The sequence below is a fragment of the Bolinopsis microptera genome, chromosome 10, assembly GCF_026151205.1.
Source record: "Bolinopsis microptera isolate Bmic1 chromosome 10, MBARI_Bmic_1.0, whole genome shotgun sequence".
Lineage (NCBI taxonomy): Eukaryota > Metazoa > Ctenophora > Tentaculata > Lobata > Bolinopsidae > Bolinopsis > Bolinopsis microptera.
This window is the reverse complement of record NC_087081.1, coordinates 17,948,845-17,961,135: the sequence shown is the minus strand read 5'-3', so window position 1 is coordinate 17,961,135 and position 12,291 is coordinate 17,948,845. Positions and strand designations below refer to the sequence as shown.

General features: G+C 37.5%; 1 protein-coding gene and 1 long non-coding RNA gene across 2 annotated transcripts in view; both read right to left on the bottom strand.

Annotated features, from left to right (window-relative positions):
- Positions 1-2,411, bottom strand: part of LOC134821717 (pecanex-like protein 4) — a 33,496-nt gene extending 31,085 nt beyond the window's left edge. Inside the window, exons 1-2 of the mRNA XM_063832450.1 lie at positions 2,286-2,411; positions 1,153-1,247 (exon numbers count right to left, since the gene is read on the bottom strand). Coding sequence (XP_063688520.1) covers positions 1,153-1,221 — 69 coding nt within the window. The 5' untranslated portion in view covers positions 1,222-1,247; positions 2,286-2,411. The remainder of the gene's footprint in view (positions 1-1,152; positions 1,248-2,285) is intronic.
- Positions 2,412-7,384: 4,973 nt separating this feature from the next.
- Positions 7,385-12,040, bottom strand: LOC134821718 (uncharacterized). The gene is made up of 4 exons (XR_010161037.1): positions 11,892-12,040; positions 10,701-10,807; positions 8,674-8,768; positions 7,385-7,892 (listed from the first exon to the last, which is right to left on the bottom strand). It is a non-coding gene; the product is annotated as an uncharacterized LOC134821718 (long non-coding RNA).
- Between the last annotated feature and the right edge of the window lie 251 nt (positions 12,041-12,291).

The following is a 12,291-nucleotide window of genomic DNA, read 5'->3' as shown; positions in this document are numbered from 1 at the left end:
GCCGCAAAGTTACCCCCTGTGTCTGAGCAGTGCCGCAACGTTACCCCCCTGTGTCTGAGCAGTGCCGCAACGTTACCCCCCTGTGTCTGAGCAGTGCCGCAACGTTACCCCCCTGTGTCTGAGCAGTGCCGCAACGTTACCCCCCTGTGTCTGAGCAGTGCCGCAACGTTACCCCCCTGTGTCTGAGCAGTGCCGCAACGTTACCCCCCTGTGTCTGAGCAGTGCCGCAACGTTACCCCCCTGTGTCTGAGCAGTGCCGCAACGTTACCCCCTGTGTCTGAGCAGTGCCGCAAAGTTACCCCCTGTGTCTGAGCAGTGCCGCAACGTTACCCCCCTGTGTCTGAGCAGTGCCGCAACGTTACCCCCCTGTGTCTGAGCAGTGCCGCAACGTTACCCCCCTGTGTCTGAGCAGTGCCGCAACGTTACCCCCCTGTGTCTGAGCAGTGCCGCAACGTTACCCCCCTGTGTCTGAGCAGTGCCGCAACGTTACCCCCCTGTGTCTGAGCATATTGATTATTGAGTATCGGCGTTGGAAGATGTTCGGCCATATTCTCAGGAGCCAGTAAAACAGTTCAAGTGGCACTGCTCAGCAGGGGGGTGCATTCGCCATTCAATCTGACAATCTGTTTGCTGGTAGATTAGGCAGACCGAGGATGAACTTGTTATCTGTTCTAAGAAGTGATTTAGCCTTTAGGTGTAAGAAATACGATTATTAATAGCTTTAATGAACTTAAGGAGGTGAAAGATGCTTGCAATAAATGTTGGGACAACTTGTATTATGGGCACAGATTACCATTATTCAATCTTTTAAAAATTTAAAAAATATATATCTCATTTTAAATATATCTTTCAGTATTTAATCTTTTAAATAATTTTTGTTGGTATGATCCTGTTGAATAATTTGTAACTTGAATTTAAATATTATTATTATTCCTATTAGTAGTCTCCACTCAGTAATAACACAGTGTCAATACTGAGTGGAGACTCTCACTTCGTCACCAACTATCAAACTATATGATCGACCCACTACACTCATAAGAGCGAAGAAAGATTACCAATAGGAATAATAATAATATTTAAATTCAAGTCACGCAGTAGTTATACAGTTATATATCGAAACATGATTTAATAAAGAGATAAAGGTAAACACACCTGTATATCCATTAAAGGAGATGTGATAGATATTGTCAAACTGATGAAGGTACTGAACGCTAAGCTCATCCAAAACTTTAGACTTTTATAAACCCCTGATGAATAATTGGAACTTAAAAACCTGTTACGTATAATCCTTGGTATTGTTGGGGCAAGTTAGAAGGCCACCTGATACAACTGTACACTCTACAGGCTCTCCTGCTGATAATAAATATAATATTAAACATAAAAGGGCAATTTGGTAATCTAGCTAGGCACAACTGTGCCCCAGTTGGGGCACAAAATTGTATTCCCTGGGGCACAGTTGGGGCACAGTTGGGGCATAAAGTTACTTGGGGCACACTTGGGGCAGATGCAGTTGGGGCACAGCTGGGGCACACTTGGGGCACAGTTGAGACAAAAAATGACCTGAAGCACAGTTTTAGTATATACTAAATAATATGTTATAATACACTGTCTAACTTTCTGGGTCAATGATGAATGAAATTCTCATCAGTGGTAAATACCTACTCTCATTTGGCGATTCCTTGAAACCCCTGCCTGCCTAGTGCCTAGTATCTTCTCCTTTCAACCCATAATTCCGTAAACTTAAAGCATTCTATTGGATAAAGACAGATTCCAACGCAAACTATCCTTTTTCTTAGTTTTATAGTGTATGGTATGAGGACAATGGACATTTACCGATCGAATCGGAAAATTTGACAAAGAATGGCACAAGTTCATACCGAAATAGTCCAATTATTATACAGCTTTATTCGAATAAAAAATGACCAATTCTGTCATTCGATTGAAATATCATTTCATTATAGAAGTTGCATAAGTGTAGTTAATAATGTTTCATAATTTATGCATAAAACAGTTCGCTATGTTATCAGGATTCAGGGGGACAAGCTTGACTATAGCTGGAGGGTAGCACCCAGCATAGCCGAACTGTGTTTATTTGTTATGTTCTGAGAAAACTTAAAATATTGTCTTTGTTTGGACTTAGGAAACATATTATTATTAACGGTATTTTATACATCAGATTTGAATTTTAGTACTGATGATTTATATCACCATGCCATGCAGTATTAATTTGAATCCTGTAAAATATCCTTGTAAAATATTGAGTCCGAAAGGAAGTTCCAACTAACCTCTCTGTAACGCAAGAACATTGCAACTGAGCAGAGCAGAAACTGTAGCAACAAGCCATGTCAAATTGTGGTGTGGTACATTATGTATCACAGCTGTCAGAGTTACTGTTACTACCAACTGCACCAATGTTCTGAAGTGAAAAGAAGTTAGATAGATGCAACAAAATTAATTGCTAGTGTTCATAGATTTGTTAAAAATCAAAAGAAAATGATGCTCATAGAAAAATTCTTACATGTATTATATCTATTTGATTATTTCAACATGCATATCTATTTGTCACTGAATGTCAATCGAGTCATTAAAAAAATAGGGAAAAGGGAAGTGTTACGGTAAATAAGGGAACATTAAATTGAGGTTTTACCCATAACTTTTTTGGGTACTTCTGTTTCTAAATAAGGGAACATTAATTTGGGTTTTTTTCCCCTTCTTTTGTATTTTCCCCCGGGGGAAATTAAGGGCTTTGGGACAATACTTTATCCCCTTTTGTCGTATCGCCCCCACTGGTTTAACGGCTGGAGCCGCAAAATTTATATGCGAATGGCTTTCCGCGCTAGTTGTCGCTACGCCTTTCCAGGTGGATAACCCTGGCCAGGCAAAAAAAATATATGCGAAAATTGTTGCTTTTCCAGGCTTTGTTTGCCATCCGCCTATTGCGCCCCAGGGGCTGGCGCTATTTTAGTTGTTGGGGGGGCTATAATTCCACCCGGTTGTTTGCCACCAGCGCAATTGGCCCCCCAGCGGCGTTTCGAAAACAGCGCTGGGTTGCGCCTGCGCGGCCAGCGCTAGTTGCCCCCTTTTGGGGGCTTTTGGGGCCCAACTTTTGGCCCCGCGGAAAAAAACATTTTAAACCCCAAAATTTTTTGGGATTTTTTCCCCGAAAAAAAACCTAAGGGCGGTTTTTTTGGGGCCCCCTTTTTTTATTTAATTTTCCGCCTTTTTTTGGAAAATAAGGGAACATTAAAATTTGGGGTTTTTCCCCCTAACTTTTAGAACTTTCTGTGTTACGGTAAATAAGGGAAAAATTAAATTGAGGTTTTTTACCCAAAACTTTTAGTTATTTTCTTCCCTTTTTAGGGGAAATAAGGGAACATTAAATTTGGGTTTTCCCCAAAAATTTTAGATTTTTTTTTAAAGTGTTCGGTAAATAGGGAACATTAAATTGGGTTTTCCCAAAAACTTTTTAGTATTTTTCTTGCCTTTTTTACGGTAAAAAAAGGGAACTTAAAATTTAGGTTTTACCCATAACTTTTAATATTTCAAAAAGTGTTTACGGTAAAAAAAAGGGAACTTAAATTGAGGTTTTACCCATAACTTTTAGTACTTTCTTGCCTTGTTACGGAAATGGGGGAACATTAATTGGGGTTTTTTTACCCAAAACCCAAATTTGGGGGGGGGGAAAAATACTTTCCCCCTTTTGCCTAGTTTAAAAAACGGTAAAAATAAGGAAATTTTTTAAATTGGTTTACCCCCAAATCCCCAAAAATTTTTTTTCGAAAAATTTTTTTTCCCCGCCTTTTTTTACCGGTAAGGGCCTAGGGGCCCCCTTTTTTTTAAATTGAGGTTTTTATACCCCAAATAAAAAACTTTTGGGGGATCCCCTCCCTTCCCCCTTTTGTTTTACGGAAAAAAGGGGGACATTAAATTGAGGTTTTACCCAAAAACTTTAGTTTTTCTTGCCTTGTTTCGGAAAAATAAGGGAACTTAAAATTTGGGTTTTTTACCCAACTTTTAGTTTTTTTTCAAAAGTTGGTAAATAAGGGAAAACTTAAATTGGGTTTTACCCATAACTTTTGATACTTTCTTGCCTTGTTCGGTAAAAAAGGGAAAATTAAAATTTGGGTTTTTCCCCATAACTTTAGAAACTTTCAAAAGTGTTACGGAAATGGGGGAACATTAAATTGAGGTTTTTCCCCTAACTTTTAGATTTTTTTCTGCCTTGTCAAAAAAGACAGTTATTTTTTTGCTATATAAACAAACCCCCAAAAAGGGGAAGTGCTGGCAGATTTTTACCATTGAATAGGGACAAGCCTGTTTCTGGTAGCCGAGAAGGGCAATTTAGGGGGGCCAACAACCCTGAAAAATTAAAGAAAAAGTTGTTTTGGGGGCGGTAACAAGTAGCAAACCCTGCGCTGGTAACAGCCCTGAATAAATTTGGCCCCTTTTGAGCCGTGCAATATTTCAATGACAAAATTTATTACTATTTTAAAATTTTTTTTATATCTTAAAATTAAAAAAAGTAATACATTTAAAAAAAATTATATCAAGCGCGGTTGAGAACCTAATCTTCTTTTATTGTAAATTTTTCATGTGATTGGGGGGAGGCCCTGCTGAAAAAAAAACATTGGGGGAGCACAAAAAAAGCTCCTGCTGAAAAAATATTGGTAGGAGACGAATAGCAAAAAATTTTAAATTTTATTTTTGCGCTCCACGGACCATTTTTTTTCAACTGATTATTTGGATTTTCACCTACCTGAAAGTTTTTTCTTTTAAAAACTGTATAATAAAATGTTAGAACCTTTATTTTTAAAAAAACTTTATTCAAATCAAAAAATAGACATAAAGAACATTTGATGATGAAAAGTCCCGAAAAAAAATAACACGAAAATAAAATAATCATGTTTAAAACCTTCTCCATGCTTTTCTATCTGTTGCAAAATTTTAAAATGGTATAAATCGTCTGTATTACAAGTCAAAATTTTTTCGTCACTTAAATCGTTAAAAAATAGTTTTTAACCCAAGTTTGTGGGTCGCCCGACTCTACCTCTCTCAAACTTGACTCTTAGCAAAATGTAAGGAAGCTGGGCAGGTGATTTATTTCACTGCGGAGGATGTGACCGGCATTCTCCCCGGCAGGGAAAAAACACGCTCACTCAGTGGAACAATTCGCAGCGTTGTATAGAGTCACTTTTTTGAAAGGACTTGGGAGGTCCTGCCGATGATAAAACCTTATTAAATGTAAAAAATTAAAAATTTTTTCAAACAGTTTTACGAAATCGCAGTGCGGCAAGCAGGCCGTCGCCCTTTTCCCCCTTTTTACGACCCCTTTTTTTTCATTTGATTATATTGAAGTGGGCCAGAGATTTTTTATTTAGTTCAAAAGGTTTTTAAAATCTTCTTGGCCCCTAAAATTTCCCAAAATTATGTAAAAAAGTTAATCACTTTATTTTGTATCCCATAGAACCTTTTAAAATATGTTTTAAAATAACCCCCCCCGGTCCCCCTACATTTTATTTGGGTTTGAAATTTAGTTTTTTTTTCAGGTAAAACCCAGGAAAATAATTTTTATCTAAAATTTTTCTTCTCCACTTTGCAACAAGCCCACTTTCGACCATTTTTCGAATCCCCCGCTTGCGTTCTCGACGAAGCAACCCCCGCCAAATTAGTTATTAGTATATACTAATTAGCCGGCCCATACCCCGGGGAAAATCCTCCCAAAAAAAGGAAAAGCGGAGAAGGAAAAAACTCAGAGGGAAAGGGTATAAATCGCCCCCGTGTACGTGTACCTTGTTTACCGGTTTTAAAACCGTTGATTACCGTGTCCCGGTGTGTACCGGTTGTACCGTGTACCGTGTCCCCGTGTTCCGTTTTTTACCGTGTCTTTAAAAAGGGATTTTTTTACAGGTTTTCACGAGCCGGGGCTCCCAACTTGGAAACATCTTCATGAGGTTTTTGCGCCCACTGGCAAATTTCGTACCGGGAGAAAGCAAAAACCCCCGGGGAAAAAACGGGGTTTTGATTTAGGGTCCAAAAATGGTTTTTAAAATGGGTGGTAAAGCCCCAAATTTTAAATGTGATTTTTTTTGTAATGAAACCCTATTATGGGTTAGCAATCTAAAAATAATAAACTTATTTTGAAATTTTTTTTAAACTAAAATTTCTTGCGTTTTTTGGCCCCTCTAATTTTAAACTGTGAAGGGGGACGGGGGGGTCGTATCTTCACTTTCCTACTATTTACAAATAGTTTATTTAAAATAAGGATCAATAAGTTCCAATCAGGGTATCCCCCCCCCAAATAATTCTTAGTGACTTAAGGGGCTTCCTCCTTTTCATTAAACCAGATTACGAAAAACAGTTGCAAAACTTAAAAAATTTTTTTTTTTAACCAAAAAAATTTTTTTTTACTTCGGGCCCCACCAACACCAATTTTTCAAACGTTTAAACCAGCCAATTACAGGAAGCCGAAGGATTCAATTACACATTAGGCCAGTGACGGTTAAGGTAGTGTGTACCATACTTTCTTCGCCCGAGACTTTGCTGCAATGGGCAGCTCCTCATTTAACCCTCACACCCGATTTCTCGAGTATTTGGCTGAGTGGACCGGGGGGCTGCATAGACCACTCAGGATCCTTAGCTGACGTCGACGACGCTCACCCCACGGCTAGTGACAGAGTCGGGAATCGAACCTGGTACCTCAAGCAATACCAGGCGGATTAACCAACTGAGCCACTAAGCCGTTAAAGAAGAAATAATTAGACCTGGACAAATATGTCTTTAGGGTACAGAAAACTCAAATTGTCTTAAAATTCGGACCAAACTGTCGAAAAAAGGATAAAAAAGGATCTAAATTGTTGGGAAAAAAACATATAAATCGGGGCGCGGTAAATCGGAGTTTTACTGTATCTGAATCAATGATAATCTAGAAACACCTGTACCTTCAATTATTAAGTTACTCTCAGTCTCCCAGGCTGCACTTAACCCTCCGTTATTTTGTTTTACACATAGCTATTGTGTATACAAAATTACACTAGCTTAATCATTTACAAACCTCTCCCCCTTTAGTAGTAACGTAATACGTGACCCTGACTAGCATAACGACATCTGTCTTGTAAATAATATTAGCTTCCTCCCTATAATATTATGATAATGACCACAGCTATTCTAGTTTCCACTTTCCTATAAACCGCTCTCTAAAGAATAAAACAAACAGAGTCAAAGTTATCACATTGAAAAGCAATGCCGAGGATCGAAAATAAAGTGATATAAAAAACAAATTATCATGAATGTTGATTGATAACATTATTAATAAGGAAATTCAGAATAAAAATGTGCAATTCCATACATACCCATAATTATTTTCATAATAGTAAGTACTTACACAATAAGCAGAAGAAAAATAGTCCCGGATAACCCCAGCAGATAGCAGGGTCGGTAGAGATGATCTGTACCAGCTGTGTCATGGCCTTTGTAAGTAGCGACTTCAGCCGGAACGTTTGATATCAGTGGATATAATCCGACCAGGTAAGAGAACCACATAAAAATAAAAAGAGGTATATAAGCCTCATCTTGAAGTTGAAGGATAGATCTCATGTATGATATTCGCGACACTTCACATCCAAGGGTAAATGTCAGTGCGTAGCAAAATGGGTCAATAATTCTGAACAGATAATGCCCGTGTCTCGGGAATAGGAAAGTCAAGTTTTCCCAGGTCAGAAAATTATTGGAAATAACGCTTTCCTCCTCTAAAGAAAATCTATAGGTCGGGAGGTCTTGGGAAATTTTATTAGTCTTCGGTAGTGGAAGTGTTTTCAAGACTGTCAGCGCAAGGAAGAGAACAATGCCAAATGTTCCATTTATCAACAAGAATGGTTGGGGGGAATCTGAGGAATCTGAGGAAAAATTGTGTAATTAAGGTATCAAGTTAAATGATTAGATTTGAAAAAAATTCACTTTTTCTTATCGTAATTAGCACAATTTAGAGACTATTAAAATATGCCAGGGGTTGAAACAGGAGGGGGGGGGGGGGGGGGGGGGGTCCCCCGAAACAAAGCATTTTCCATATTATAGAGCCTACAATCATCTTCGGAAAGATTTAAAAATAACGTATATTTTGATCTATTCAACCCTCCTCTTCCCTAAGCCACTTATATACAGATTAGCAGATTATACACATAGCTTTTGTGTGGTCCCTTCATGACATCCGAAGCTCTTGCTTTGTTTAAAGAGCCCCTTTCCAGTTCGAACAAAATAATATGTACTGGGGCTGGGTGGCCTAGTGGTTAGAGCTTCCGCCTTCTGTACAGAAGGTTAAGGGTTCGAATCCCAGTGTCACTCAGTCTAGGGAGTAGCTAAGGATTCATTGGATCTATGCGATCTTGATTGAGGGTTAAATTGAGGGTTAAATGAGGAGGGGTGCCTTTGCCAAAAGATCAAGAATCTTAGGATACTCCTTCAGAACATCTACAATGTAGTGTACTGTAAAACAAGGGCGGTCGAACTATTCGATGACCCTGTAGAGGAATCTACGAACTTTACAAATTACAAAATTATTACTTACAATAATTCGCAAATACCATAGTTACACTACTAGCTACCATAGTTACACTACTAGTTACCATAGTTACACTACATGTTACCATAGTTACACTACTAGTTACCATAGTTACTTACAATAATTCGCAAATGTTGATATAGCGGCTAGAATGATGGGCAGTAAAAATAGGAGAAGTTGACCGATGATAGCTGACACTGCAACACTTCTTAACCTGAAATAGGATAAATTACTTTTACTAACCTAAACAATTGCTGAATGCCATAATTATCTTTGTTTACTCCGCATGCATTTTTTTTACTCTGCAGAAATACAAGTGTTCTGCATACGGTGTACCTAGATAAAAGTAGAACCTCTGTCAAGACCAGACAGTAGGAGAGACCGACCGAATCATTTAAAAAATCTAACATTTATTTTACTTCGGATATTCCAATATTGTTACACGAATGCACCTTAAGGCCAATCAATTTGGTTACAAATTTATAGTCTACAATAATTTTAGTCACAATTTTCAACTTTTCGAGACCATTTTCTATTCCATTTATTTGATTTTTCCGGTAAGTTTTTTGAAAAACTTCGAAAATTTTTCATTTACGTACATTTTTTTTCAAGACTTTTTCGAAATTTTCGAAATTGTTTTTCGCCAAAAGTTATCAAATAGCATGAAACGTATATTACTATTGTGATTGAATACAGCTCGATAAGTACTTACATCACCCACTGAATCACATTTCTTCCACAACTCGGTCTGATTATTGAGGAAAAGAAGAGGTAGATGGTAATCCAGGTAGGTCGGTTCAGATTAGCACAATTGACAGTACAGACTCGAAGAGGTTTTATTTATTACATATTATGGGATTATCTTAACCCCACTGATTCATCATTGAAATCAATAAAGTGATAGTACTAGTAATAGTACAGCAGGCTATCGGTTCGATCTTAAATGTGCCTTTGGTGCAGTTTCTGTGAAAATCGATCGAATTAATTATAAAACTCTAATATCCTGTGGTTAACGTTTTTCAGTTTCAGCCCTTTCGACTTAGTAATTCCTGATTACTAAAATCTGCCGACATTAACTCAACTCCAACTACAAATATCTTAGGGCCAACAAATTTGGGTCACAATAAATTTGGTTACTATAATTTTGGTTACCATAATTTTTGGCACAAATTTCTCAAATTTTTAGTCTACAACAATTTTAGTCGAATTTTTTGACTTTTCGAGCCAACATTACATACATTAGTTACATATCATAGCATAAAATTTCTTATTACACCAGTAGGGACCTGTGTACAGTTAGCAATATTTAACTATTTATCATAAACATATGATAAAGAAAGTAAGCTCAATAAAAATTAATTCATATATGCTCTACTAAAATTTCGGTCTACTTCAAAATTAGTCACCGAAAAATTTAGTCACATGAAATTTGCGAAGTTTTTCTAGAAACTACTTTTCTCCGTGTTTTAAGCTATTCCAATCATTTTGAGCCAATACAAAAATTTTGAATTTTTGCTAAGTAGCTAATTGATAATTATCCAATTAACTGATTATCTGACGTAAAAATTGTCTGTACGAAAGTTTTTATTCCTGATAATATGAACACCCTCGATTAATATGCAACCTTTTATGATGTTCACAACTTAAGATATTCGACAAACAAGAAAGGTGGTAAAAAGTGGTAAAGTGGCAAAAAGTGACCCTAAGACAAGTGGAAAAGTTTGGAAAAGTTGGTCAGCCATAAAGGGCACTTAATGGGACTCAAAGAAGTCAAAAATCCTTTGTAAGCTTTGTGTGTAGGCAGATCGATTTTTTCAGACGGATCTGTCTGTACTACATGGTTAACCACAGTCCTTGTGTTGTTGGTTAATCATATGCGCGTAATAGAAATACTGCATTTGATTTCATTGAAGTATTTCCTTATAAAGATAATAATGACACTTTCAGTTTAGCAGCACACCTTATATTATCCCCAATAGACCAATTCCTCTAAAACCCCCTTTTTTTGAATGAATTGTGTTGAAAACATTTTTAAATATTAGGTGCCCTAAAGATTTAGTTTATGGAGAGGATCCTTAGCTATAGAGTTTCTCATTTAAATGCTGAAATTTTCACCCTAATTACAAAATAACTGATTATTGATTACCTGAGTCCTCCAAGGACAGACTGAGGGAAACGAGACCAAAGTAACTTTTGCTTGTAATCATTTAGTAGCGGGCAGGACTCTACAGCCCCTAAATTCATATCTGTTCTCTGTTTAATATAACGTCTGTTCAATATCTATTATAAAATGTACAACGCAGTGGCGTAACGTTGCCTGTTGGGGCCCCTCCCCTTTTGGCGCCCTCCCTAAAATTGAACAAATTAGATGATTTTATAGGATAGTTATACTGTAGTTATGTTTTTCGAAATTGTCCCACATTAAAATGACAATTTGGCACCCCCTATGATAGCACCCCTGCACAGCGGGGTTGGCGGGGCCCTTCGTTACGCCACTGGTACAACGCAATTACAAAGCATGCCAATTCTGCATGAACCATAATACTGGAAGCAAAGTTTGAAAGTCTTGAAGGTTTTGTTATAGCCGTCATTAAGGGGGCAGGGGGTCTTTATAAAATTTCTCTAGAAATTGATTTTGTAGTTGTTTCTGATAGAGGGGAGTGATATCTATCAGCTGCTTTTGATGCCATGGAAAAATACTTTTCGTAGCCAAAGTTATCGCCGGTCAAAAGTCAGCTCTCATGTGTAATTGTATTGCACAAGTGATTTTCAATTCTGTGCCCTGAAAATCTTCTCAACATTTTTAAAGCAATCACCTTGAAACTTTCAGGACATGTTCTAAGGACCATTTAGAAAATTCTCGTTTATCAGAACTATAAGATAGGCTTTAAAAATTTTTGTATCCGATTTTGAAAATCTTGGACCTCGTTTTTTGACAATTTTCCAGGTCCAAGATTTTCAAAATCGGATAAAAACTTTTCTAAAAATCATGATAAACCAGAATCTTCTAAATGGTGCTTAGAACATATCCCGAAAGTTTCAAGGTGATTGCTCAAAAAATGTAGGGGAAGATTTTTAGACTCGATTTTCAGGGCGTGCGATTGAAAATCATTTGCGCAATACAATTACACATGAGCGCTGACCTTTGACCGGCGGCTAACTTCGGCTAAGAACAATATTTTTCCATCATGGCAACAAAAGCAGCTGATAGATATCACTCCCCTCTATCAGAAGTCTGTATCAGAACCTCTAACAACTGTGAAATCAATTTTGAGAGAAATTTCATAATGACCCCTCCTGCCCCCTTAAGCAGCAGAGGTTCAATTTTGCAACTTACCAATGCTATAATTACTATGTTGATTCCTTTGTTGTGATTTAGGAGATAATTGTATCTGCACAAATTTCAGCACACTCTGGATGGTTGACATAGAGCCTTTCTTTTCAGATGTATCAACCGTGCTTTATTTTTAATTCCTTAGTGTCATTCCTAAATCACTTGGGGTTATTTTCTTCAACAGAAGAAAAAGTGAATGCGCCTTGGCCCAAGCAACACAGACTGGGCCTTAGCAACACAGAATTTGCAAGCTTTTTGCCATCTATAAAAGCAGAGAGAACTTTCATTTATGGTCAGGGGTAACAATGGATGACTGTGTACTGTGTAGTATCCTATCAGCTAAAACGTGTGCTATTAACTAATCAACATAACCACGCCCTGCTCGATTGGACCGTAAAAGATT